This window comes from Orycteropus afer, unplaced genomic scaffold (genome assembly GCF_000298275.1).
Source record: "Orycteropus afer afer isolate SDZICR_OR568_19922 unplaced genomic scaffold, OryAfe1.0 scaffold00456, whole genome shotgun sequence".
In the NCBI taxonomy this organism is placed as follows: Eukaryota; Metazoa; Chordata; class Mammalia; order Tubulidentata; family Orycteropodidae; genus Orycteropus; species Orycteropus afer.
Window position 1 is genome coordinate 1,970,233 of NW_006922043.1, and position 27,329 is coordinate 1,997,561.

The following is a 27,329-nucleotide window of genomic DNA, read 5'->3' on the forward strand; positions in this document are numbered from 1 at the left end:
CCCCCAGCTTGTGGTGGGATGAGTTCTGAGCCAGGTTTGGACCGGTTAGTGGGAGAAGACGTCACCCAGGCTGCAGCTCCTCACAAAGATCCTTTTATTGGTACCGGAGGGGCTAGGGGCTGCCTTCCACCCCTTAGCCTTTTATAGATTTGGAGGAGACCCCAAGGTGATGCCTGAGTTGAAGAGAGTTAGAACCAGAAGTCCTCCGAGAGCAGAATCCACCTCTCCAGGCTGACCAGGCACCACAGGTGTTCAGTAAGCTCAGAACCCTTCCTTTGCCGGCTCATATCCTTTCCAAGATGAGAAAGGCATTTCCTGTGCCATGCTCCGCTGAGACCCTGCACAGATGAACTTGGAGAGGAAGCTAGGGCAGGGCCAGGGCCCCCTCTTCCTGAGCACTACGGAGGGTCCAGTACTGGCCCCACAGGCTGAAGTGCGCCTCCAGGAAGCCCTTGCTGAACTCCACCTCAGCCTGGCTGCCCTCCGACTCCCAGTAAAACCACTGTTGTCCGTGGAATGTCGAGCTCCTCAGGCTGTGACTGTCGCGGACCTGGGAGGAAATGGGTAGCCCCATTGGGCGGCGCATAATTAGGTAGCTTTATGGAAGGTTGGGCAATCCTACTTCCGTAGTGATACTGCCTCGGAAACCCAAGGAGGGGTCGCTATGAGTCGGGGCCGACTCGACGGCACATAACAACAACAACAACATGGAGCCTTTAGTAAGCAAAGCTTCTATATCAGGATCGCATTGCCCAGGGACACAGGCTCCGAAGTTCTAGCACTTCCCCAAGGACACACAGGAGGGCCATGGGTGGCCAAGCTGCGATCTGAGGCCGGTCATCCCAGGGCCCAGGCCTCCTCCCAGGGGAGCTAATTCTTTGCAGGGAACAGTTCTTCCAGGACACACAAAATCTCATGGAGGGTTGGCCCGCTCTCTGGCAAGTTATATCATGGTTTAAAATTATGCTTCAATCCTGGCTTAACTAGCAGTCTACATCAGAAAAGGTCTTTCTATTTCCACCCAGAGGCACATCAGAAGAAAGGCCTGGCAATCTACTTCCCAAAAATCAGCCATTGACAACCCTCTGGAGCACACAGTTCTACTCTTACACACAAGGTTGCCATGACTCAGAGGTGACTGGGTGGCAGCTGGTTTAGGGCACTCAATAAACCTGTTGGGTAAAGAATTGGAGGAGGCTCTTTCTCGCATTCTTTCATTAACGACTTTGAGGTCTACCCTGAAAAAGACTCAAAGGGTCCTGTAGCTCAGCACCCCCTGTCCCTGTCCCCAGGGTCACCTGTCCCAGAATCATAGCAAAGTCACCCCACTTCTGTCCCCACCCTGGTGGCCTCACCAAGATGTAGCCAGCATCAGTCCCCTTGGTCCCTGTGCCTACATCAACGGTGACCAAGGCGTGGATGGCCATCCGGGCCTGTGGAGCCACACTGATGAAGACCCGGCAGCTTCCCATATTCCTCCCATCTGGACTCAGCAGTGGGCTTGTGATTTCACCCTGGGGTCCAAAGAGCTGCATGTCGCATTCTGCAGGGATGGCAGGTGGGTGCAACTGGGAGTGAGCCACCTCAGGGACATAGGAGCCCTGACTGACTGTGGTGCCAGAGGCCAGGGCAGTTCACAGCCAGGAAGCCCCTGCTGAGCTCCATCCAGCTCTACTGATTTCAACCCTGCGAATTGCCACAAAAGTCCTAAGTGCTACCTGTGCTCAGTCCTCTCCTCTATAAAGGGAAGGTGGCACATACCAGGGATAGGCATTTTTAGGGGCATTCGATGAAATCATGCACATAAAAGTGCTTAACATTGCACCAGACACAAAGGGATGCTATCCTCTCACAATCACTAGGAGTCTGCTAGTCTGTGCCTCCTAGGCCCCATGCAAGGTGGGTGCCTACACATGATCAGGAGGAAGGGAGTAGGGGCGACAAGAATGATGACTGGGACATTTCTGAATGACTCAGCCTGTGCTCTTGGCACCAGCACAGCTGCTGCTAAGGGGTGGTGGCTGGCGAGAGCAGCTGTGTTCCATCTCTGCAGAGGTTGCCCCCTTGTACCCTAGTCCTGGGGAGACTGGAAACCTCAGCACACTCTTGGGAAGCCAATTCCAGCCCGCTGAGGCTGCTTGGAGCAGGCAGGTCCTTGGCAACACAGAGCTGAATACAAAGCAGGCATGGTGGGCCAGGTGTGCATGGTGATGGGATGCATATGTGTGCACACACACACGTGTGCACGTATGTGCAAGCATGCACACTCAGCTCTTCAAGGGAGGAGTGAAGAAGTCAGAACAAGGCTGAAGGAAAGTGGCTTGCTTTGCACTGGAGGAGGCAGCAAGCCCAGACGCTGCCCAGCCTCGTCCTCGGTCTATTGTAGAGGCCTGCATGCTAGGGACAGGCTGCAGTCTGAAGGCTGAGGTGAGGATGTGACAGAGACCTGAGACTGGAAGGTACACGGCACACACCCGGCAGTCTCACCCTAACTGCTTTCCTGCTCTAAATCAGCTCCTCCCTCCTTGCCTACCATCCCTCAGGGCCAGCCCTCTATGGCAGCAGCCCCTACCCAGCCTCCTGCCTGACAGAATGGTGGCAGGAAGGCCTGGTAACTGGCCATACCTCGGTGGGATGTGTGCAAGGAAGGCTGGCCCCTGTACCGAAGCACCACGCCACCATCCAGCTGCACTAGGTGCTGCCTCACCACCAGCGTGTTGGTTTTGGAGCTGAAGACAGTGCCAGCCAGCTTCCTGCATGTCTTCTTCCATGTGAGCCTGCCCCACAGCAGCAGCATCTCCCCTAGGAAGCAGCCATGTGTGAGAACCCAGTACCTTCCACCCAGCGGACAGCACAGTGGCCTAGGTAGGACTAAGCCAAATTCAAATCCCCGCTCTCCTGCTTCCAGGTCATAGGACTTTAAGTTTCCTCCCAACCTCAGTTTCCTCATCTATAAAATGAGTGTAATCACATCCCAGTCAGAAGACAGCTATAGTGATAAAATGTGAGAGTTTTCATAGAGCAGCCGCCCACAGGGCCCTGGACATACCAGCACTGCAGTTGAGGGAACTCTCAAGCACCTGGAGCGTGACCACCTCCCCCAGAGGCCGCCCAATGGCCACCATGCAGTCTGCCTGCCCTGGGCCTCGAAGATCAATGATTCCTGCTGGCTCCAGGAGCTGCTGTCCACAGACACCTGAAGGGGGAGGTGGGCATGATAAGCTGAGCCTCCAGGGATCAGGGTAGACCCAGGGTGACTGGGTCTGGGCAGGGGACTGCACAATGCCCACAGAAGGGTTGGAGCGCCTCCCAGGGCCCCAGTGAGAGGAGCCATGTGACAACAGTGCACAGGGCAGTGGATTACACAGACCTGGGTCAAACCCTGACACTGTGAGGCCTTAGGCAGGTTACTTGCCCTTGATCCTAACAGAAGGAAGGAGAGGCCTGCCCTGAGCCTGTCTTCAAGCCCAGCCCTTTACCCACCTGCTGTGATCATGGAAGGGTCCCAGGGAATCCCCATGAGGACCTCACCTCAGCCCTCCCAGGGCAGCTGTCTTTGCCCACACCCCCTGCTGCCAGTGCCCCAACTGAAAGGAGGGAGGAACGTAACTGGACTCTGAAGGGCTTTCCCAGGGCCTGAGCAGGAAGGTTGGAGGCTGGGAAGCTGGAGAGGGGAGGTGGGTCTGGGCCCTCGGCTGCTCCAGGGCAGCTCTAGTTGTGGCAGCTGTGGTCTGGCCTGCAGCAGTAACTTCCTGGTGGGGTGCTGGGCTGAGCGTTCCCTGCCCTCCACAGGGCCCCGCCCAGCAGCCCCGCACTGTCACCGGCTTGGGCAAATGCTGGCAGAAGTCAGCTGGCATGGACACCTGGGCCTGGGAGCCAAGGCAGGCATCCTGCCGGCGCTGGACCCCATTCCCGCAGGAGACAGAACACTGGTGGGACAGGAGAATCATAGCTAACCCCGGGGGGTGATGAGGACAGTGTTGATCTATCTCTACTACTATGCACCCACTACAGGCCAGGTGTGAGTGGACATATACTTTAAGCAACCTGGGAGGTAGACAGGTTGTCTCTGTGCCACATATGAGGAGACAGGCTCAGAGGGCTCACTTGGGGCAGGCCACATACATACGTATATAGAAGAGAGGATAAGTTTCAAGCCCGGTTTCTAACCACCACACTCACAGCCTCCCTGCCTCTCCAACCCCAGAGCAGCGAGCAGAGCTCCTCGTGGGGCCAGGCCCCTCTCACTCATCCCTGCCATTGGGCTCCTCTCATCTGTCTTTGCAACCTGACTCCCTCTCATCCAACTCCTCTCAATGGTCCCTGTGGCCAGGCCCCCTCTGCACCATCCCCAAAGCTAGGCTCTTCTCCCCACCCATCCCCCTGCTCCCCTCTCATCTCTGCCCCAGCCAGGTGCCTGGGCAGCTCTGATGAGATAAGACGTGGGAGGAGCTGCAGGGCCGGTCTCTAAACCAGACCTCCCTGCATCTGCTCTGCCTCCTCTGCCCTCTCCACACCGGGAACAAGCCCCTAAAGGGACTGAGCCCATGTATCTTGTCTTCCCAGGGCCTGCAAGGGGCCAATGCCTGATGTTGCTCACTCGTCCATCATGGATTGAGGTGTCTACTTCTTGGGATGCCCTTAGACCCTGCCCCCTCAGCAGACCCAGCACATCACAAGGCTGTAGACTGGGTAAAGCCCCAACACCCCCACAGAACCTCTAAACACAGAGCTGCCCAGGCCCCACCTAGAGGTTCTAGCTCAGCTTTGGGGTAGTGGGAGGTGATGTGCAGCCTCACAAGTGATGTGAGGGGAGTGAGGGAAGAGAACTCACCATTCTTAGGTGTACCATGAATCAAAGCCAGTGGGGCCCCATTGAGATGACCTTGGACACCCCCAGCCCCAGCTGCTGGCTCACCTCTGTCCAGGTGCTGACATGCCACCGGTAGGCACAATCAGCAAGCAGGCAGGGGACAGTGGTCTTTGGCCGCTCCAGACTCACACAGGCCACCTCGTCCAGCTCAGTCTCATGGCCTTGGTCCAGCTGAACACAGGCCACAGAGCGCAAGGCAGTGCCAAGGCCGCAGCTGGCTGAGCACGGGCCTGGGGGCAGCACTCTCCACCTGTAGGGAGAGGAGGCCTCAGGGCGCCCCACCTTGCCCAGCCCTCAGTTGTCTGCCCAGGGACCTCCACACAGCTAGGCCCTGGGCTGAATGTTTCATGAGCAGTACAGGTTTTATCCAACCCATTTCCCAGATTCCCAGGGGCTTCCACACAGCTAGGTCCTGGGCTGAAAGTTTCATGAGCAGTACAGGTTTTATCAAACCCATTTCCCAGATTCCAGAAGGAAAAATTGCCTCTTGAAATAAGAAGTGGCTGAGGAGAGAGCACCTGGCGGGGCAGGGCTCCGGGCTGCAGTCTTCAAGAGGGCCAGGCCGGGGCAGCTGCCAGCACCTGGCGTGGGGCAGGGGAATGGTTCGGCCACCATCTGACCTCACGCAGCGCACAGCCAGTGGCACCTGGCCCCCTCCACAAGTCACTGGACATGGTGCCAAGGCTCGGGTTTCCCACCTGGAGAAGGCAGGCTGGTGATTGAGGGGCCACTGAGGCCAAATGCCTTCCAGCCCCATCCTCCTTCCTACTCACCGTGCTGGGCACGGAGCAGCCTGGCAGGCCTCCCATGAGCTTCCGGGTCTGCTTTCCAGGTCACACAGCTCTTCTGGGACCACTGTGCTGTGGGCAGAATCCATGCACACAGAGCGCAGCTCCCTCAGGCCTACAGGAGGAAGCAGGGACCCCACACCCAAGAAGGGGTCTCAGCAAGGCCTGCTGCCTGGCTGAGAGCTTCAGTAGCTAGAGTCACGTGGTTCCAAGGCCTGGCCCCACCACTTACCCATGTGCTTCCCTGGACAAGGGACTTAACCTCTTTGGCCTGGGGTGGGGCCTGCCTTATAGGGTCATTTGTAAAGATTCAAGAGGGATATGTGAAGGGCCTGGCACACAGTAGGTACTGGACAAACGGTAGTGGTTATTGTCGACTGGGAGGCATTGTAAGAATTGCAATATGAAAATCTCCTACCGTGTTGGTCATAAAGTTGTCATTAGAGCAGTTTCCTCTCTATTAGGAGCACTCTTAACAGAAAGCTCTGGTTTCAGTTCAGTGCTGAGGTTTTACTGAGCACAACGTTAGGCTTTAAGAATGCTGTATCTCTAACTGTTATGGGTTGGATTGTGTCCCCCAAAATCTATGTCAGGATCCTAGCCCCTATGCCTGGGGATGTGATCCCATTTGGGAATAGTCTCCTTTGTTGCCAAAGAAACCAAACCCACTGCCAGTTGATTCTGACTCATAGTGACCCGTATTTGGTTTCCAAGGTGGTACATCTCTACAGAAATAGATGTTCCAGTCTTCTTTCTGCAGAGTGGCTGGTGGACTTGAACCACCAACCTTCTGCCTAGCCTTAGGCACTGTGCTACCAGAGCTCCTTTTTCTTTGTAGCATGTGTCCTAAACCTCACTTCTGAGTTATAATGAGCAACAGAGACACACAGAGAAGCAAGCACAAAACTGGAGAAAGACAGATGCCACGTGAAGATCATCAAGGCACTGAGAAACACTGGTGCTACGGAAACTGAAACAGAGACAAGGACCTTCCCCCAGAGCCGACAAAGAGCAAGCCCTCCCCTTGAGCTGGTACCCTAAATTTGGACGTCTAGCCTCCTGATCTGTGAGAAAATAAATTTGTTTTTTAAAGCCGCCCACTTGTGGTATTTCTGTTACTGCAGCTCTAGGGAACTATGACAATTTAATTTTGGCTGCCCAGCTCAGAGCTAAGTTTGGAGCTTAAGGGATACTCTTGGGTACAGTATTATCTGGCTTTATTATCTTTTTCTATCCTCCATTCTGGTAGCATAGTGCCTAAGGCACTTGACTGCTAACCAGAAGGCTGGTGGTTCAAACCCACCAGCCACTCCTCGGAAGGAAGGTTGGGCAATCCTACTTCAGTAGTGATGCTGCCTTGGAAACCCAAGGAGGGGTCGCTATGAGTCAGGGCTGACTGGATGGCAAATAACAACAACAACATCCTCCATTCAATCAACTGACACATTTCAAGTGGCTGCCAGATATTTTACCCCTGTCTCATTGTATATGATGTTTTGTTTTTGTGTAGTTTGCATTTACTATTGTTTTCAGTTGCTGTCAAGTTGATCCTGACTCCTGGCAACCCCACACGTAAAGAGTAGAACTGCTCCATAGGGTTTTCAAGGCTGTGACCTTTCAGCAGCAGATTGCCAGGGCTGTTTTTTAAGGCATCTGCATGGGTTCAAACCACCAATCTTCTGGTTAGTAGTCAAGTACTTAAATATTTATGCCATCCAGGGACCTATAGACTTACTGTATGGCACCACAAATCCTTTCTAGAACTAGGTAAGCAGACAAGAGTGTTCACTGAGTCTGGTTCTGGGAAGAGTCCTGGAGGCCCCTCACCTTGGCCACAGGAGACGGAGCAGGGCCCACCCAGAGGAATCCACACGTGTACAGCAAGAGTCCCTGGCCTGGGACTGTCTAGTGGGGATGGAGCTTCCTCTCCTGGAGCCATGGCATCTAGCTGCAGGGGAAGTAACAAGCTGGGGACCTCCAAGTCCCCAAGAACCCAGCCTTCCACCCCTCACTTGCCCCAGTCTTTCTGAGATGGAGCAGAGTTCGGTAAGCGGTCCCTAGCACACCAGGGGCTGCCGATACACTCTCTTTCTGAAAGCCCCCTGCCCACCCAGCACACCTACCCTGGCCTTGGCAGGCTTCTCATGGCAGGAGTGCCTACAACCAACCTCGAGGGGCAAGGGCGCCCTGCGCCTGGCCTGAGAACAAACCCCACCAGTCTCAAACTTTGTATACCAAGTGAGAAGGACTAAATTAAGCTCCTGCTTATCCAGTTCTAATGGGGTCTAGATTCTCTCAGGCTGGTTTTCAAGCAGGAAGGTCACTGTTCCTAAGTGGATCATTGATAGGGGTACCCTCAGAGGTTTTTCTCTCTGGCATGGGAGGAGAATGGGAACCGAGTCCTCCTTCTGGCCAGATAGGGACCCAAGAGACTCAGCCACCCTCTCCCCAGGGCACTCACATGACCCCAGCCCTGATGACATGACATCCCGAAGCAGGGTGCAAGTGTAGATGGCTTTTCATCTGTGGAACACGGCCCAGCAGGCGACAGAGCCTCCTGGCCTTCTACTCCTGACCCACATGTCCTGTTCCACACAGTTGGACCAGGGGCCAACGTCTCCTTCCTGCAGACAGCACAGGATGGTCAGCGGGTCCTGCTGCAGCCATTGGCTATAAGTGCAGCCCAACCCCTGGGGGGCAGAGTGAATCTACTCGCCAACATGCAGGAGCCCACAGAGGGCCTCAACAGGAAGAAACACCCAGGGGTCTTTCTCTCAGAGTTCGGGGTTAACAGAGTCACCTGTCAGAAGATCACATTTCCCCTTGACAGGTAACCTCATTGGTGCCTGATGCAGGGAGACAAAGACCCCTCCTCCCCTGCCCCCCATGTCACAACAGTGCATAGCAGGCACCCAAGAAACATGTGCCAGATGGAATTGAGTCACCAATCTCAGGCGTGACAGAGGGGTTTGACTTTGTGGCCTACTCAAGAGGCCAGTCTGCCTGGAGTGCTATGTTGAGAGGATTCTAAGTCTGTGTTGAGGAGGGGTCTGAGGCTGTGTTGAAGAAGTATATGAGGCTGCTTTGAAGAGAGGTCTAAGGCTGGATTGTGCTTCACTGGGGAGGAGTGGTAAGTCAATATCTGCTATGGATGCAAGAGGGGAAAGGGAGCCCAGATCCTTGTTGGGCCCCCAATGGTATAGTCAAGCCCCCTCCCCACTGGGCAGATAAAGCAACCAAACCCTAAAGAAGGAGAGGACTTGCCCAGTCACCCAGCCAGTTAGTGGCAGAGTAGAATGATATGTCAGTCTGGACGCTGCAGAACAAGAAGCAGCCTATGGGCACCATGGAAATAGCAGTGTTAGTTATGAAGTGGTGTTCACTCTTCACATTCATGTTCCATGCTGTGCTCCCAGCTCCCTGTGAGTGATTCCTCTGCCCATTTCAGAGCAGGAATTTCAGAGAGGGAATGACTGGCCCAGGGCCACTCAATGGCAGTTTTAAAATTGGCACTCTTAACCTCTAAGCCACCACGGCCTCTTGCAACCTGAGGCCTTAAGGAAAGGAGACAGTCCGAGGGAGCAGGGCTCAGCACAGGAGACAGCTCACAAGAGAGACAGACTAGCCAAGCCTAGCCCGGCCTAGTGCTCACCCTGGCTGGTTTCTGCCCTGGCCAGGAGCTGAGTCACCTCTCTGCAGTGGCAGCATCCTAGGGAGACCACCCCAGGCCTCCATACAGTGTCCTGCTGGTCACCCCTAGGAGACTCTGTGTGGGCAGAAGTTTCCCACTGCCCTGTGGCAGAGGGCAGAGCCAGCATCAGGCACTGGCCAGGTCCCCAGGGTGGCTCAGGGGAGGGGTTGGGAGCAGGTAGATTTGTCCAGCCAAAAGCTGACAGTCCTTTCCCCGGTCTGAGTCCAGCAGCTGAGCACTGCGCAGGTATAGCCCACCTTGACCACTGGCTCTCCCAGGGTCTTCAGGACAGCCATTCCCAGAGGGCCAGTGTGGTACAGTGAATTACTTGCTATGGCTTTTCTAGCCATAGTCTTTGTAACTCTCACCAGATTACTGGGTGGGACCTTGCAAATAAGATGTGTAGAACTCTGGTGTTGGGCTTAGTCACTAATTAACTAGTTGGGGTTAGTTTTGTCACTCTGCCAGGCTTAAAATGAGCCATCCTAGAAGCAGAAAGAAGAATCTCACTGCCATCAAGACAGAAGAGCTGGAGCTGAAGCAGAGCGCATTCTTGAACCTGAGATCCCTGCCCTGGAGCTCCTTGGCTGAGAGATGCCCAGCTGAGAGAGAGAAGCCTGGCTGAGAGACAGTGCCAATGGAGCCAAGAGGCAGGAGATGGAGCAGTGGGCTTTCTGGCCCACAGAACAAGAAAGCTGTGTGCCCTTGCACAGGAGGCTTCCTGGCAGAATGGGGTGCACGTAGTTATGTACCTATCATCAGAGCTCAAAGAGCTTGGTAACACTTGCCTGAGCAGGGCAAAGGCCAGGCTGAGAACCCAAGGGCCAGAGAGGCAAGCCTGAGGGCATATGTGATAGTTGGAGCTCTGTGTCAACTTGGCTAGAACACAATTCTGAGTGGTTTAAGCAGTTGTAATGTGGGTTATTCCCATGATGAGATCAGATGTATATGCTTTGAGCAGTCAATCTGTTGAAAGGGCGTTTCTTTAGGGGTGTGGCCTGCTTCCAATATATTCATGGACATTCTGGGCAAAGAGACATTCTTCTGTGGATCGGGAACCTGTTGTGCTGCCTACAACTGTCTGTGAGTGAACAATCCACCATTTGTCCTGGTGATCTTGGATTTGTCATTCTTTGGAGTCAACAGCTGGTATACTGCCTGTCAACCTTGAGCTCGTCAGCCCCTGCAGCTGCCTGAGTCAGGAAAAGCCTCCAGCATGTTTAGTCCAAGAACTTGAGACTTGCCAGCTTCTGTGAGTGTGTGAGCCATTTTCCTAAGATAAATTTTTCTCTCTCTTTATATAAGCTTTACTGATCTTGCTTCTCTAGAGAACCCAGCCTAACACAGCACAGCAAAGGGGAGACTGTCCTGACTGAAGAACTGTATCCTGAGTGAGTTCCTGAACCTGAATTGTAACCTGTTACTTCCCCAATAAACCCATAATCATGAGTATTGTCTGTGAGTTCTGTGTGGCCATTGCAATGAATTACTGAACCTAGCAGAGAAGTAGTAAGTGCAGTGGGAGAGATGGCTGGTGTTAGAATTAGTAAAAAGGTTGGAGGATGGCGGTATGTTGGGCCTTGTAGGAATAAGACTTGGGCTATTGATGGTGATTCTGCTTCCCCCTCATGAGATCTCAGGAGGTCAGAAGATGCCGACCCTAAACCCCTTTTGCAGCCAGTCTTGTAGGACTGCCCCACATACCCAACCCCTGTGTACAAGTGCAGCTGGGAGCCACCCCAGCCTGTGTCCCAGCAGGGACAGCCTGGCTCTGCTCTCAGGACCCTGCTGATTACACCTGCATGGCCAGCAATGTCCAGGTAGCCCATCCCTTCCTCCCTCCGAGGTGGCATCACCACCTCCATCTTACACTGAGAAGCTCAGCTCAGAGAGGGTGGAACACCTATAGACAGTGTAGTGGTTAGCACAGGCCACCAGCTGACACTGTCTCTGTCTGCCTTGAGTCTCAGTGTCCTCATTGTAAAATGGGGATATGGACAGAGCCGACCTCATGGTGCAATCTCCAGGATGTGATGATATCACAGGCAGAAGCTGCCTAGCACAGCCCTTGCACCTGGACCTGCCACCCACTAAGAGCCCTCAGCCACACTCAGAACTTACTGTGGGGGACAGGGCAAAAGGGTGCAGGACTCTGACCAAGCTGGCGGCTTCGGGCTCCCTCTGCACCAGATGGCCTCTACCCACTCATTCTGGGCCTGATCTAGACAGCCATAGGACACCCAGCGATGCCCTGGAAGGAGAGAAGAAGGCTAGGCCACGTCCAGGCAGCAGGCACCAGTGCTGTGGGTCAGCCCTTCCCCAGGCCTCACCTGCCCCACAGCTCACCGAACAGGACCCCCGAGTGGCAACCCATGTCCCCGCCTGTGGCTGCTTAGGCTGGAAATAGCTGAAGGTGATGTTTGGGCATGCAAGGCTGCCATACTCCTCACCATAGCGCCTGTAAACCTGCACCAAGACAGACAAAAGAGCTCAGGCCTGTGCCCCATGGGCCCCATGGTCACTGCTCACAGCCACCTCCTCTAGAAAGCCTCAGTCCCTGCATTCTTACATTCACCAAGCAATCACCAATGGTGATCCCATGCCAGGCTCTGGATAGCACAGGACACAGTCCCAGCCTCAAGGAGACCTGGGCAGGTTGGTCAGCTGTCTCTGTCTTTTTGACACCAGCTGCACATGCAGCTCCTCTTCTTCTGACCCTAAGCACCCAGAGCTGGGTCAGCTCTCACAAGTTAAAGGGCCAGCTTTATGCATGACCTTAGACAACAGCTGCAAGGTCCCCACACCTCTTCACATCTGACCTGCTGGCTACTTATCTTGAGGTTCTTACTATCCCTTCAGTTATGATAATTTACTAGATCAACTCATAGAATTCAGTAAAGCACTATACATATAATGCATCTTTAATATAAAAGAAGAGACACATAGGGAGAGCTCTGGGAGGGTCCCCATTGTGGAGCTTCCATGTCCTCAAGGAGACATCACCCTCCAAAGCACTGATGTCTATCAGCAACCAGGGAGCTCTTGAAACTTGTGTCCAGAGCTTCTCCTGGGGTCTCATTAATAGGCATAATGGATTGACTCACTACCCATGCGGTTGAACTCAACCTCCAGCCCTGTTCCCTCTCCAGCTTAGTTCCAGCTGATATCACATGGGGGTATGTGGGCCATTCTGTCCTAACCAATCTCACCCAACATGAATCACCTCATTAGCACAAATTCTCAGGTGTGTCCCCTCGGATGACAGGCACTCCGATCTGTCCAGAAATTCCAGGAGCCAAGGACAAAGACTAAATTCTTTGGGTGAAGTAACAGATAAGTGCAGAGTAGCCGATAGATGCAGTTTAGAGATATGCACAGGGTACTATGGGAGCACAGAGGAGACTTCCTACATTGATGGGGGTGGGGATCACAGTGGAGGACAGGAGAGATTTCAGGAGACAAAGAGCAGGAACAAGATGTAGAGGGGCCATCCTACACAGTGTAGCTTGAGCAAGGACCTGGAGGCAAAATGAGGCTCAAAAAGTTGGCAGGAAAGGACTGGACTACGGGAGACTAGTGGCCAGGGCTTGACCAAGAGAGTGCTGGGAGTCAGGGAAGATTTTTATCGAGGTAGCCTGGGCCTGCTTGCTTTTCTTCCAAGGTGCCTCTAGGTGGACTTGAACTGCCAACCTTTCAGTTAGCAGCTTAGTGTGCTGGCCATTTTCACCACCCCAGGATTCCTCCACACATAGTAGTCCCCCAAATGACTGCCTAGTGAATGGGTGAGTGAGTGAGGAACAAATGAACCAACAGCAGAACCACCAGGAAGACCCTACCCATCTACTCCCATCAGGTTGATTCTGACTCCTAGTGACCCTACAGGGAGCTCTGGTAGCATAGTGCCTAAGGCACTTGACTGCTAACCAGAAGGCTGGAGGTTCAAACACACCAGCCACTCCTCAGAAGGAAGGTTGGGCAATCTATGTCTATAGTGATACTACCTCAGAAACCCAAGGAGAGGTCACTATGTGTTGGATCCGACTCAATGGCACATAACAACAACAAAACAGTGACCCTACAGGACAGAGTAGAGCTGCTCCATACCAAAAAACCAAAAATCAAACTCACTGCCCTCGAGTTGGATCTGACTCATAGCAACACCTCCTTGGGTTTCCAAGGCAGTATCACTACAGAAGTAGATTGCCCAATCTTCCTTCTGAGGAGTGGCTGGTGGATTTGAACCACCAGACTTCTGATTAGCAGTCAAATGCCTTAGGCACTACACCATCAGAGCTCCCGAGCTACTCCATAGAGTTTCCAAAACCCAAACTAAACCCACTGCCATAGAGTGGATTCTGACTCATAGCAACTCCCATTGGGTTTCCAAGGAAGTACATTGCCTCATGTTCCTTCTGTGGAGCAGCTGGTGGGTTTGAACTGCCAACCTTCTGGTTAGCAGTCAAATGTTAGGCACTGCAACACCAGAGCTCCTATAGGGTTTCCAAGGTAAATCTTTATAGAAGCAGACTGTCTCATCTATCTCCTACAGAGCAGCTGGTGGGTTCAAACCACTAACCTTCTGGTTAACAACCAAATGCTTTAACCACTGTGTCACCAGAGCTCCCACCAGGAGCACAGTCACCTGGATCTCGATGTCTTCCTGGGCAGGTCCTTGGATGTGGAGCTCCTCCCTGTGGGGCAGCTGGTCCTCAGTGAGGAGCACCCTGTACTCAATGCGGCAGTCCTCCAGCAGTGAGGGGTAGGTGGTATTGGGAGAGATGCTTGAATTCCCAGCCACGATGTACTGTCCTCGAATTCTCACTGCTGTGGGGGGATCAAGGGCCCTGAGGATCCTTACAAGGGAGTATTTTCTTTAAACTCTCCACCTTAGGTGGTGGGCCCCAGAAGGACCCCCTTTCCAGACAAGATCCTGGGTAAAAGGCTGGGGCGGAGAAGGCCACAGAGCCAGCAGAGTAAGGAGGGCCTTCTGCCTTCACTCTCCCGCCTGAGTCCCCTCCTTCCCTGAGAGCAGGACTTCCTGGCATCTCAGTCTGGTGGTCTTTCCCTCCAGGCATGCCCTCTACCGTGTGCATGCACCTCTGACCATGACAGGTTCTTTCCAGAACCTGAGAAACATGCAGGTCCTGCTTCTCTCACCAAGTGTGCATATAGGACTTTACAGGCAGTTTAGTGGCTCAAGGACCTCTGGGTGAGCCCCACACCTCACCGATTCCAAGATCTAGTGCAGACAGCTTTCTGGAAAGAAAGACTGACCATACATCTGTCAACTCACCCAAGTGCGTGAAGAGAGGACTGTGGTTGGTGACATAGACACTGGTTAGGTTAGGGGTAACCGTGAGGAATGTCACATATTCTGGAAGGAAGCAGGAAAGGGATGCATGGGGCTTGTGGGTCCCATCACAATCAAAAGGGAGATTTCAGTTGCACAGAGAAAAGGTCTTTTTAACACTGAAAGCTAGCAATGCAAAGGGTTGCCTCAGAAGTGGTGAGTCCACTGTCACCAAAGGCAATCAAGCCAGGAGGGCCACACTCAAGTTCTCAAACACAGAAAGGGGCACCCAAAGGGGATGGGCCTCAAGTCCCCCATTAGTCACCAAAGTTCCAAAGTTTGCAAATGCTTTAGTTCTTTAATGAGTCTACAAAACTCAAGGGTTTCTGGTGACAACACACCTCTTGCTAATTGCATTCTTCTCCATATGATTTCTGGAAAGGAGAGAAGAAGCTGGCCTGCCAGAAACCCACAACACTGTATCTGCATTCTTCCAGCATCACAGTTTCAGTGTGCTATGAACCCAATCAGAGCACACTGTGGGAGGGGGCAGGATGGAGGAAGGGAAGGCTGCAGGCTCAGGCAGGACATCTGAGGTCTCTGCTAGCTCCTGGAGTCTCAGGTGAGGTGAGCAGGTGAGCTCCAAGGCTGGGGCCACTTGGTCCTTCAGAGGCTGGAAGAGCAGCCCCTATACCTTGAGGGAGTCCCCTACCTCTGGCTTTTCCAGCCGAGAAAGAGCCGCTCTGTTGCCTGCAGGTGCTGTTGTCTCCTCCACACACCTGGCACATGTCATATACCTGCTGGGAGTCCATCCTGCCATCACAGCCCAGTATCTGTGCAAAGGTAAGGTAGTATGGCTCAAGGTAACTGGAGGGCATGGCTTTGCTGACAGCCAGCCACTCTGGAGCTATGAGGTGACTAAAGGACTCAAGTTGGTGCATTTCTATAGCAGTTTCCATCTACCAAGTAGGTGTTCGCAGGGCTGGAATGACCCATCTCAGCTGTGTCCAGGATCTCAGCCCCACTCCTGGGCAGACCTTACTGTCTTTGGTCAAGGCAGTACCCACAAACCTGCCCAAAGGTAACGCCCTCTGCACTTAGGCTTCCAAGGGGACAGGCAGACACCCCCTCATACACCTACCCTGCAGCTGCCCGACAGGCACAGGCTGATGGTCCCATCTGCCCTCGGACCACTTGGTACACAGCGAGTTCCGTCTACAAAGCTGTCTCCACGCCTCATGATGAAGTTCTCACCAACTGCCCGGCACATGTGCCTGCACAGAGCATCACCTGGGGAGGAGAGAGAAGGGACCCTGATGGGGGCAGGGAGGGCAGTGACTGGTCTGGAACCCCCTCTGGGACCCAGCTATCCCTGCCAAGCATGGTCCAAATGGGCCCTCACCCATCAGCCCCTTCTGTCTAGCTTCATTCTTTGCATTTGGGAGATGGTGTTCTGTTTTCTACCTCCTGCCTCTTACAGCAATAATCATAATCATAATATAGTAGCTGTTGTTGTTGTTAGTTGTTATTGAGTCAATTTCAACTCATGACAACCTCATGTGTGCAGAATAGAACTGCTCCACAGGGTTTTCAAATGTATGAGTTTTCAGAGAGCAGATCATCAGGCCCATCTTCTAAGTGCCTGTCGGTAATTTTGAACCACCAATCTTCCAGCTGGTAGTCAAGTGCTTAACTGTGCCACCAGAGATATTAACATAGTAGCTACTGAGTTATAAGCCAAGGGCCACGCTCAGGCTACACCTCCATTATCTCATGGAATCCTTCCAACAACCCTAGGAAGGAGATACTACTATCATCCCTGTTTTGCAAATGGGAAAACCAAGACTCAGAAATGGGAAGGACTTGGCCTGACCAGGTAGAAAGGGGCAGAGCCAGGATTTGAGCCAAGGTCTGCCAGAGCAGCCGTACTTCAGCATTGGAGTGGTGGGCCAGACCCCTGACCCCAAGAGTCTCTGACTTGGCTCCCACCCTCAGCCCAACCTTGGCTGTACTGCGAAGCTGAGCTCCATCGGTAGAAGGCAGTACCGCCATCAGGGAGGAGCAGTGGCTGCCCGTTGGTCTGGGCACATTGTTCTGACATGAACTCCAGCTGGCTGGTCTCACAGGCCTGCAGAGGGGTAGGGAGAATGGGAGAACAGGCATAAGGGGTCCTGAAGGAGGAGCTGCTGGTACAGCGGCATGCATTGAAGGGTCCAGAGTGGGTTGAGCCCTGCTCCTGGCTGAGCCTCAGTTCCCTGCTCTGTAAAATGGGGTGACCAAGGCACCTGCCTATTACGACAGAGGAAATAATTGATGGAGAAATTATGAAGACCACAGTGCAGGCCCACCCCCAGCAATAAAGAAGAAAGAAGGGGAAGGGCTCTGTCTTGGGGCCAGAGGCTTGAACTTCAGAAAATGGGGCCAGGATGCTACTCATAATAAAAACCAGCTGCCAGACCAGTCAATGCATGGTGACCCTATACACATCAGTGTAGAGCTGGGTTCTATAAGGTTTTCAATGGCTGATTTTTTGAAGTAGATCATCAGATCTTTTTCCAAGTCACCTCTGGGTGGACTTGAACCTCCAGTCTTTGGGTTAGCAGTAGAGAGCTTAACGTTTGCACCACTCAAAGAGGCAGGGAGTTAGGAGAATGGTAAGCATGCTGAGGCAGGCAGCCTGGCATGTTATGCTGAGTCTCAGAGAAGATTCTGAGTAGACACCTGATGGGGGCCCCTCCACACAGATGCCACCCTCTCCTCGTTACTCATCCTCTGACTCTGTGCCCCAGGCTAAGACTCTCCCCCTAGGTAGGGGAAAGACTCAGCTCCCTGGCACCCAGGTGTCAGGCCAGGAAAAGGGGAGGTGTTGGGGCAGGGAGGTGGGGCAGTCAAGGGCCAAGGCTGCAAGCATTGGTCTATGCAAAGGGAGTGGTGAAGGTGCTGTGGATGGAAATGTGTCCCCCAAAAAAAATCTGTGTTGTAAATCCTAACCCCTCTGGTGGCCCAGTGCCTAGGGCATTTGACTGCCAGCCAGAAGGCTGGCAGTTCAAGCCCACCAGCCTCTCTGCAGAAGGAAGATGGAACAATCTATTTCTGTAAAGATTTGCCACCTCAGAAACCCAATGGAGGTCTCTATGAGTCAGAATCTACTCTATGGCAGTGGGTTTGGTTTTCGTTTTATACCAGTGTTTAGAATCCCATTTGTGAATGGATTTTGTTATGTTAATGAGGCAGTGTCTGCATAGGGTGTGTCTTGAGTCAGTGTCTTTTGAGATATAAAAGAGCAGATTAGGCAAGCAGAGATAAGGGAAGATAGATGCCATGCCACATGAAGATCACCAAGGAGCAAGGAATAGAAGCCAAAGAGACAAGGATCTTCCTTCCCCCAGAGCCCACAAAGAGAAAGAGGGCCCTCCTCTACAGCCGGGGCCCTGAATTCAGACTTCTAGCCTCCTGGGCTGTAAGAAAATACCTTTCTGTTGCTCAAGTCATCCATTTGTGGTGTTTCAGTTATAGCAGCACTAGATAACTAAGACAGGGGAAGGCAGATTTTAACTCTATGTGAAAGGAATCCTTCACGGTGTCGCCAGAAAGGACTCTATGGGGTGGGGCATGAGCAGCTCTTTACAGAACAGCCAGAGCTGCTCACCGCTTTGGGCGCTCAGGGGGCAGAAGCATGGAGGGGAGAGGGGGAAGATGCCAATCCAGTTTGTGCTGTGTACTGTGGTCCCAGGATCAGTATTAACAGAGCCCCCTGCACTCTGGGAACGGTCAAGTGTGAGCCACAAGTTAGTCTCCCAGGTCCTCGGTCTCTCCAGGGCCCAGGCTGCCCCACCCACCCCAGAAGCAAGCCTACCTGGGTGTTGCACAGGTCAGCCTGGAGGTCAGCGCCTGCGCATGCACGCCCCCCAAAGGCGGGTCTGAAAATGCCCATGAGGGGTGAGAGGAGCCCCAAATACCAACCTAGGTGTCTGAGGCTGCCACCTTCCCTCTGTATCCCCTGTCAGTACCTGGGGTTGTTACATTGCCGCCTTCTGGTGAGCACACCTCCTCCACAGGAGCGGGAGCAAGGACTAGGGGGTCCCCAGTTGGACCAATGCCCATGCACTGCAGCCATGGAGGGCAGCTCCGCCAGCGAACGACAGCGCCCCCTGGAGCACCACTGCAAGGCAAATAGCCTGGGCTTGGCACCCACAGGCCCCAACACACACACCCCACCAGGCTGCCTCACACTAACCCCAGAGGCAAGCAGACCACGCACATTCACGTGGGCTGAGGGCTGCGCTGAAAGGGGGACTGGGCAGGGAAAGCTTGGGCAGCACTGCCACTCAGAGTTTCCTTCTATATAAAGACATGAACCCTTTCTCCAGGGTTGGGGGAGCAGCACACACCTGGTGCCAGCTGGGAGGAGGGTGGTCAGTGATGGCCCACTCTCTGTGCTGCGGTGGGTGTCAGGAGCGGGGGCTCTGGATTCTGAAATGGGATACAATCCCCCACCCTCCCGAGGGGAGTCACAGAGCAGAAAAATCATATGTGCTTCAGGACCTATCACAGGGGGTAAGCTCTTGGGGAATTGGCCTTCAATGATGAGGCTGGTCACATATCCCAAACATCTCTCAAGTAGATGGTGACCAGGTGAGACAATTACCAACCTCCTCCTGCCCTCCCCACCTCCAGGAATGAGGACCATTAGTCCTGAAGTACCCTGTGCAAACGCACACATACATGTGCACATCCACACACATGCACACATACACATAGGTACACATACACACATATATACACATGTGTACATATGCATGCACACACATGCTCATTCACTCCCAGCCTCCAACCTTGTCCATGCCACATTCTGTGCCATCCAGGAGGGGAATGAGGAGACGGCTACAGCTGCTGGGGTCCAGGGGGTCTGTGTGGCAGGAGAGAGCTTGGCACATGTCCTAAGAGGAGACAGGTGCCAGCTGAGGGCCCACCTCTTTGGCATGGCCTTAACTGTCCCTTCGAGACCAAGGGACACCCTAACACAGCTATACACTACTCTGTGGGCACTGGGGAACGGGGAGGAGGAGGCAGGGTCATTCCCAGGGACAGAGACAGTGTTGAAGGACACATACTTTCATGAGTCCACAAAAATATTTTCATTTCTTTTAAGTCAGAAGAAAAAAAATGTCAAAGAAAATGTTCTACTATATATTAAAGTATTTATATTTATCCCAGTGAACGTAAAATTGTATATAGTTTATAAAAATACTGAAAAAGGGTTTTAAATATTTTTTATGGTAGAAGAGGTCCACAAGGCAAAATGTCTGGGGCCCATGAGACTCATATGCAGCCCTGGGAGGAAGCCTGACTTTGGGATGCCCTTTCACTTCCCTTGGCCCTGCCACTCACACTCCCTCTGTAAGGTTCAGCTTCCTCCAGGAAACCCTCCAGGTTGAACGGCAACCCCAGGCTCACTCCTATAGTCCTGCGTCCCCCTTACAGCATGTGTCACAGTGGGCAGCGCCACTGCGTGCTCCGAAGTGTTCCCTCTATGCCCAGGTAAGTGCCAATGGGGGAGTTGCATCTGTGCTCTGGCAGGAGGACTCACCAGGTTCTCCTTGGAGAAGGTGCAGGCGATGGCAGTGCGACCAAAGGCCACGCGGCACTGCTCGTCTGCGCCGTAGTAGAGGCCGGGCTGCACGTTTGGCGGGCGCCCGGCGAGTTCAGGTTGTGGCGGGGGCGGGTCCCACAAGCAGCGCACCCGCCCTGCGCTACTGCACAATCCAGACCCAGATCAGGTCCCGGGTTGTTGGGGTCCGGATAGAGGATAGGCGCGGGGTGGGGTGTGGGCGGATGTGGGGGTGAGGGGAAGAGGTGGGCAGTAGAGTAGACGGCCAGATGTGCTCGGGGGCGAGGGAGAGCAGCGGATAGAGCTTGGGAAGGGGAGGGAGCTTGAGGTTGCCTATGACGCGATTCTCCCACATTGCCCATGGAAACCTCCGAGGCCAGAAGACATTAAGTGGCTCCTCCAGGACGGGGTTCCGATGGGATGGAGGGTGCGCTTGGAGAGGGAATGGGGGACTGGAGGGGTGCGGGCGTAGGATGGGGCGGATAGAGAGGTGCGCGATGGGGCGAGGAGGATGCACCGGTGGGAAAGGGAGCCCCCGCCAAGCCCCCGTCCCGGGCTAGCTGGAGACCTGCGGCTTGTCTGGGCGGGCGGCGCGGGATGACGCGTGGAGCAGGGTGGGTGGGATGATTGGTAAAGCCCTTCCCGATACCTGAGCAGGTGCTGCAGCTGCCGGCGGCTGCAGGCTGACCAGGCGGGCCCCCCGCGGGCCGGCGCTGAGCCATCGGCCGCCATGACTTGGCCGCTGGACCCACAGCCGCTGTCAGGCGCGCCGTCGTGCACTAGGCCGAGACTGCGGACCAGTAGCGCTGAGGATGGCAGCGGGCCATATCGGCCCGGGGGCCACCTCTCGCCTTTTCAGACCCCGGTGCGGTGTAGCTAGCCCACAGCGGACCTCTAATCAGTTTCCCGCCCAGAGAGAGGGCCGGCAGGGAGGATCCTATCTCATTTGTCTTGTTGTTATGCACCGTGGAGTCAGAACCGACTCATAGCAACCCCTCCTTGGGTTTCCGAGGCAGTATCACTACTGAAGTAGATTGCCCCATCTTCCTTCCGAGGAGTGCTGGCAGGTTTGAACCGCCAGCCTTCTGGTTAGCAGTCAAATGCCTTAGGCACTATGCCACCCAGAGCTCCCGAATTCTTTACAATAGCCAGGTATTATTTTCATAATTGAAAAACTAAAAACCAAAACAAAAAGAGCCCCTGCATACATGATGGTGGATATAGGCAAAGGTTCACCCACAAGAATGCATGATGTTCATAACTGGAAAAACCTGGAAACAGCCTGAATGTCCTAGCAGTAGGGGATTAGACTGTGGCACATACCAAAAAAAAAAAAAAAATGTATAAGGCTTGGGGTATATTGTTATATCAAAACCAGGTAACAAAGTGATGTGTACATAATCCCAAATGTGCAAATAAAAAATTGCCTGTGTGTGTATGTGACCAAAAACCAAAACCAAACTCACTACCTTGGAGTCGGATCTGACTTATGGTGGCCCCTCCTTGGGTTTCTGAGATGGTATCACTATGAAAGTAGATTGCCCAACCTTCCTTCTGAGGAGTGGATGGTGGGTATGAACCATCAGCCTTCTGGTTAGCAATCAAATGCCTTAGGCACTACGCTACCAGAGCTCCTTTTGTGAAGGCTGGCTTTAAATATAAAATGTAAACAGATGTTCTAAGTGGTGGGACTTGGGATAATTTTCACAGCCTGGTTTTTCTTTCACTAAATTTCCTACAAAACTCATTTTCTAATTGCTAAATTTATTTTTTGTTTTGTGCATGTCCTCTTCTTTTTGAAGAAATAAAGTTTCTTCGAATCAGTCTGTAATAAAGAAATATCAGTGTTCCCTGCCCTCTCGCCCACCCTTCCACTGGGGTCAATGTTTCCTTCTGGCAGGTTCTGCCAGGGCCCACTGCCTGTCATAGCCTCACCCTGGTGAGGGCCTGGGTCAGCTCCTTTGCCAGAGCTTGAGGACAGCAGGTGGGGTCACATACCTGTGCCCAATCTCATGGGCGATGGTGACCCCCAGGTCAAAGCCTGTGTCCTCGGTGATGAGACAGCTCCAGGAGGAGGAGCAGATACCTCCAAGCTGGGTGACCCCTCGAACCTGCCGGTTGCCATTAGGCAACTCCAGGTCAAATCTTAGGGAGAGAGAAGAGACATGTGGGTGGCACTGAGGGTCTTTCCCACTGCTGTGTCCCCACAGCCAATGGCAGGTTAGCTACCTGGTGATGTAGAGGACCAGGTCAGCGTGCCCAGGGTCTGTGTCATCTGTGGGGTTGAAGGTCCTGCTCCAGTCACAGACACTCAGCAGTGACGAGGTGATGTTGGCTGTGATGTTTGGAGAATCCTGGGGGGTCAGTAACAGAACCTTGTTTTGCAGGATCCCAAGCAAGTACAGGGCTGACTCAAAAGAGTCCTGTTACTATCCCACTCTTGCTATCTCCAGCAAGTCTTGGCTGGAGTGCAGTCCAGGTCTGTCTGACTAACCTTGCTTTGAGGGTTAATTTTATTTGTCAATTTGGCAAGGTGATGAGGCCTAGTGGTTTGGCCAAGCACTAGATTAGCTGTTGTTTCATAACATGATCTAATGTAATGTGATGTCTATACCTTCCATAATGTCATGTGATCAATCAATGAGCAAAAAGGGAGATTTTCCTAAAAGGTTTCCTTTAGGTTTCCGTAAAAGGTGTGGTCTGTCTCCAGACTTTAAATAGACACATTGACAGAATTCCACCTCTGTCTGGATTCTGCACTCTTTCCATCTCCTGGCCTATGGATCTTGGGAAGAGAGCCAACAGGACTCTCCAGCTTGCTGCATGAACTACAGATTTTGGACTTGCAGTTCCATAAGCATGAGAACCAATCCTATGAAGTCAATCTCTCTATACATACACATACATGTCTCACTGGCTCTGTTTCTCTAGAGACACCTGCTATTAACCATGCTGTCCCACAGGAAGACGAGAGAGGAGAAACACTGGCTTCTGGTGACTGGGTCCCAAAATCCAGGTGGGAGCCTACCTTGGGCTCTGTCAGGATGATCATCTTCACCAGGTGTATATGGACCTGAACCCCCAGGGATGGGTCCCTCAGCAATTCTGACCCCTGGAAAAGGACAGATGGAGGGAGGTGACTTCCAAGGGTATGAGGAGGCAGCATCTAGAGAGGGTGCTCCACTCAACGTGAGTGGGTGGGACCCCCAGAACACTAGTCCCCAGACATGCCCATAGCTCGAGAAGGCAGACCAATACAAAGAGAAGAAACTCTGAAATGGCACATGTGATGATCAGTAATGTGGAATGTTCCATTAAAAAGGCTGATCCTCTCGGCCATGTAGTCACCTTTTCCTTCCTCAGCTCTATCCCTCTGTCTGAAACACCTTTCCACTACCTCTGCTGGTTTAATCCCACATACCCTAGGGCTGCCTGCTCCCACCATGAGTCCTTTCCAGGCCAGCAAGGAAGGTTTTCTCTCATTTACAGCTCCCACAGGACATCTGTTGAGAGGCTGGTCATGGTCTGCTTGTGTTCACTGTCTGTGCCAGTTTATCCTCTAAATCAGACACAGTGCCCATGCCTGCAAGAAACTGCCTTATTCCTGGCCTTTACAGACCCAAGTTTGAACCCAAGCTCTGCTGTTTCCTAGCTATATGTTCAGAGCCAGCTTGCTAACTAACGGTTATCTGGGTCTCATTTTCCTCCTCTGTGAAATTAAAAGAAACCCTCTATGCTGTTGGCCAGCTTAGGGACAATGAGCTATAATGTACATGACATGAGGTGGCTGTTCAGTGATGACAATGGCCTTTACCACCACCAGCACCGAACAGGCAGGGGTAGGTCTTCTAAATACCACCAAGTACCTAGCCCTCCTAAAACAGACTGAAGGGCCAGAGGGAGCATGGGCTTGGTTACCAAATTTCAGAACATTAGAAGGGGGAAGGACCCTAAAGCTTGAAACAGTATTTTTACTGAAAAAAGAAGACATCACACCCTGGGCTTGCTGCCTGAAACCCTAAGCAGGCTTACTCTGGACTTGGGCCAAGTCCATATGCAGAAAGGACCAGTGGGTGGTCAGAAAACCAATGACCTAACCAGTAGGAGGCATAGAGAGCCCTTGGGGATGGTGAGGTAGCCTTCAGCTCCCAGACTGGCGAGGTGATGGGGAGAGGAACAGGGGACAAAGTATTACTAAGGACCACCCTTTCTGGTGAGAGCTGCCCACTGCTGGGACCAGCTCTGCCCCCAGGGCCATGCCCACATCACCTCCTCTATTACCTCCCCATCTCAGAAGCAGACAGGGTTATCAGTCATCAGCCATTCCTTTTCCAAAATGTTCCCTAAGTGCCATTTCTATTTATTTGGGATTTACATTTTCTTCAGTGCAAAATTTTTATGTTTCTTCTCTTATATCTAACTTTGCTGGCCCGTGGTTGGTGAATGCCATCTCAGTGACATGACTCCCTTGATGTTTCTGGATGCTTCCCTGAGAGCCCAGAGCAGCCACCTCTGTAGGTGCCCCACATGTGTGTCTCTGGGCGTTGGATGCAGGGTTTAATAAGACCGTTAGGCTAAATTTGATGATAGACTGCAAAATCACCTATTTCTCGGCTGACTTTTTTGGTTTCTTGGGACATAAATCAGCGGAGTGCTGCCCCCTGAACCCCCTTTACTCCTGTGAGGGGGCACAGGGATGGGACACTGCAAGAAGCCAGGGTGTATGTTGAGGCTTCCCACGGGGATGGGAGAATTGGAGAGAAGGTGGGGCTGGGGGCAGAGGGCAGTGGACATCCTGCACCCCAAGCTCCTACAGATCAAATGGCCTTTGTGACGAAGATAGGCTGGGGGGCAAAGGGACCCAAGTGGCAAGAGGCTGTGGGTAAACTATGGAGCTGAGAGGGGGTCCCAGTGAGGGAGGGAAGGAAGAAAAGAAAAATAGCTCACTTCTCTCCCCACTCCAGGGGTCTGAGTTTCAGCTGGACCCCAACATCAGGTTCTTACCCATGTTCAACCTACCGAGGTCAGCCCACCAGATAGAGTGGCTCACTAGTATTTCATCATGAGCCCAGGTGTGGGCACTGCATGCAGAGAGACCATAGGATGAGAGTGGCAGGGCATGGTTCTTGTGGACTGCCCAATGCCCCTGGAGGCCTGAATTTACCTCCCCAGGGACATCAGCCTCCCCCAAGCCCCTTTGTAAGAGCACTCACAATGTTGAGGTTGGTGAGCACATAGCGCCCCGTGTCCTCCTGGTGGGCCTGGTGGACGTCAGGACCCACAGCCACCAGCAGCTCTAGGTGCAGGATACTCCCTGCAGCCCGTATCCATCTCCGGAGATGAGGGGAAGGAAGATAGGCTGTCGGGGGAGGAGGAAAAGCTGGGAGCACAGTTCCAGGAAGCCAGGTCAGCTGGCCAGGACCCAGCAGCCAGCCTTTCTGTCACCCTGTACTCCTGGCCTAGAGGCAAACATATAGGGTAGGAGTCCTGCCTTTGTACTTGACCCTGAGGGACTTAGGGAGTTGGATGGCCTGCTCCTCAGCTTTATTACAGGGAATGGGGAGTGTGAGAAATCTTGCTTTACATGGCAGTGTGGGTTAAAGTATATTCCCCCCAAAAAATATACTAAAGTCCTAATGTGTGGTACCTGTGAGTGTGGCTTTATTTGGATATAGGGTCTTAGTTAAGTTAGCATGAGGTCAGGCTAGTGTAGGGTGGGCTCAAATCGAATATGACTAGTGTCCTATAAAAAGAGGAGAAGACACACGGAGACACAGGGAGCAGGCCATGTGATGATGGAGCCAGAGAGTGGAGGAAGGCTGCCACAAGCCAATGAATGCCAGGGATCACAGGCAGCCCCAGAAAGTAAGAGAAAGACATAAAACATGTGCTGCCCTTGGGCCTCTGAGAGAGTGCAGCCCTACTGACACCTTGAGTTCCGACTTCAGATCCCTAGAACCGTAAGGCAACACATTTCTATGTCTTAGGCTACGCCATGTGTGGTGCTGTGTTGTGACAATCTCAGGACACTCATTCACATGTGACACAGAGCACTGTATGAGGTGGCTCTGTCCTTGAGCCTTGGTGTTCAGTGGCTCTGTGGACTCTTCACCCCCCTCCCACAGCCCCAGACCACAGGAAGCCTGGTCACAAGTGGGGCACCTTCTCATTCTCTCTGCCTGACTGCTCGCATATCTGCCTCTGGTCCCAATATCACCAATGGCCCTACTCTGATAAAGGGAGCCAGTATTTGGAGAAGTCTATAGACAGACTGATAAACAGTGAGGAAAGGCCTTTGCCACAGGAAATCCTGAGGCAAGGGCTGGGGGACAACTCCACTCAGATCTTGTTTCTCACAGAAAGAATAAATATTTATATCTACTTCCAGAGCCTAAAAACCAGCCAGCTCAACCCAGGGCTGGAGGGGTTGACTAATTAGTGGCAATCCCTGGAGACATTTCACAGGGTGCTGGGGCAGGACCCCCCTCAATCAAGATACCAGAACAGCCTTTATCAACTTGGCAGGAAGTAACTGACTTAATGAACAGAGTTCCCACCAGGTCCTTGGAGCCCGGCCTAGGCTCAGTCCTCCAACAGAAGTCACGAGCTAGCCCCCCAGGCTAAGAAGATATCAGGAAAGTACCTTTTGTGGTAGAAGCTGGGCCTAAGCACGAAGCCACCTCCCCTGGCTCTGAAGCATGAAGAAACCTCTGCAAGACACCAAACAACAAATGAGGAGAGGTAGGGAGCAGTGGGAGTGGGAGTGGGGTGGGGGAGATGAGGACAGGGTGAGAACTAAGAGAGGGAGAGAATCTGTCAGAATAGAGAGGCAGAGCGAGCCCCTCACACATTTAGGACAGATGTGTTCGTCTCCAGCCTGATGCACCAACGTGACCGACAAGCAAGCTGCTTGATTCCCCCAGTTCAGCCCCTGAAGCTGCTGGGGTTTGCTGAAAGACCACACTCACCCTCCAGAGTGCTGGTGGACACCACCCTTTGGACCCACCTTTGGACCCCTGGGCTCCTGACCCTGTCGCTCCTGCAAACACACCCACCTGCTGCACATCGGAGAGCAT

At 53.0% G+C, this 27,329-nt stretch overlaps 1 protein-coding gene across 1 annotated transcript; it reads right to left on the reverse strand.

Annotated features, from left to right (window-relative positions):
• Positions 1-364: 364 nt before the first annotated feature.
• On the reverse strand, positions 365-27,329 carry ADAMTS13 (ADAM metallopeptidase with thrombospondin type 1 motif 13). The gene is made up of 27 exons (XM_007954323.1): positions 27,260-27,329; positions 25,467-25,612; positions 23,282-23,365; positions 22,483-22,607; positions 22,252-22,398; positions 20,903-21,043; positions 20,233-20,395; positions 19,478-19,582; positions 18,653-18,804; positions 18,499-18,562; positions 16,644-16,770; positions 15,784-15,932; positions 15,355-15,475; positions 14,646-14,726; positions 13,995-14,176; positions 11,683-11,818; positions 11,474-11,603; positions 8,123-8,285; positions 7,489-7,609; positions 5,647-5,776; positions 5,392-5,571; positions 4,919-5,123; positions 3,611-3,929; positions 3,050-3,196; positions 2,626-2,802; positions 1,356-1,543; positions 365-550 (listed from the first exon to the last, which is right to left on the reverse strand). The coding sequence occupies exons 1-27, from the start codon at positions 27,327-27,329 to the stop codon at positions 365-367; spliced, it is 3,939 nt and encodes a 1,312-aa protein (XP_007952514.1).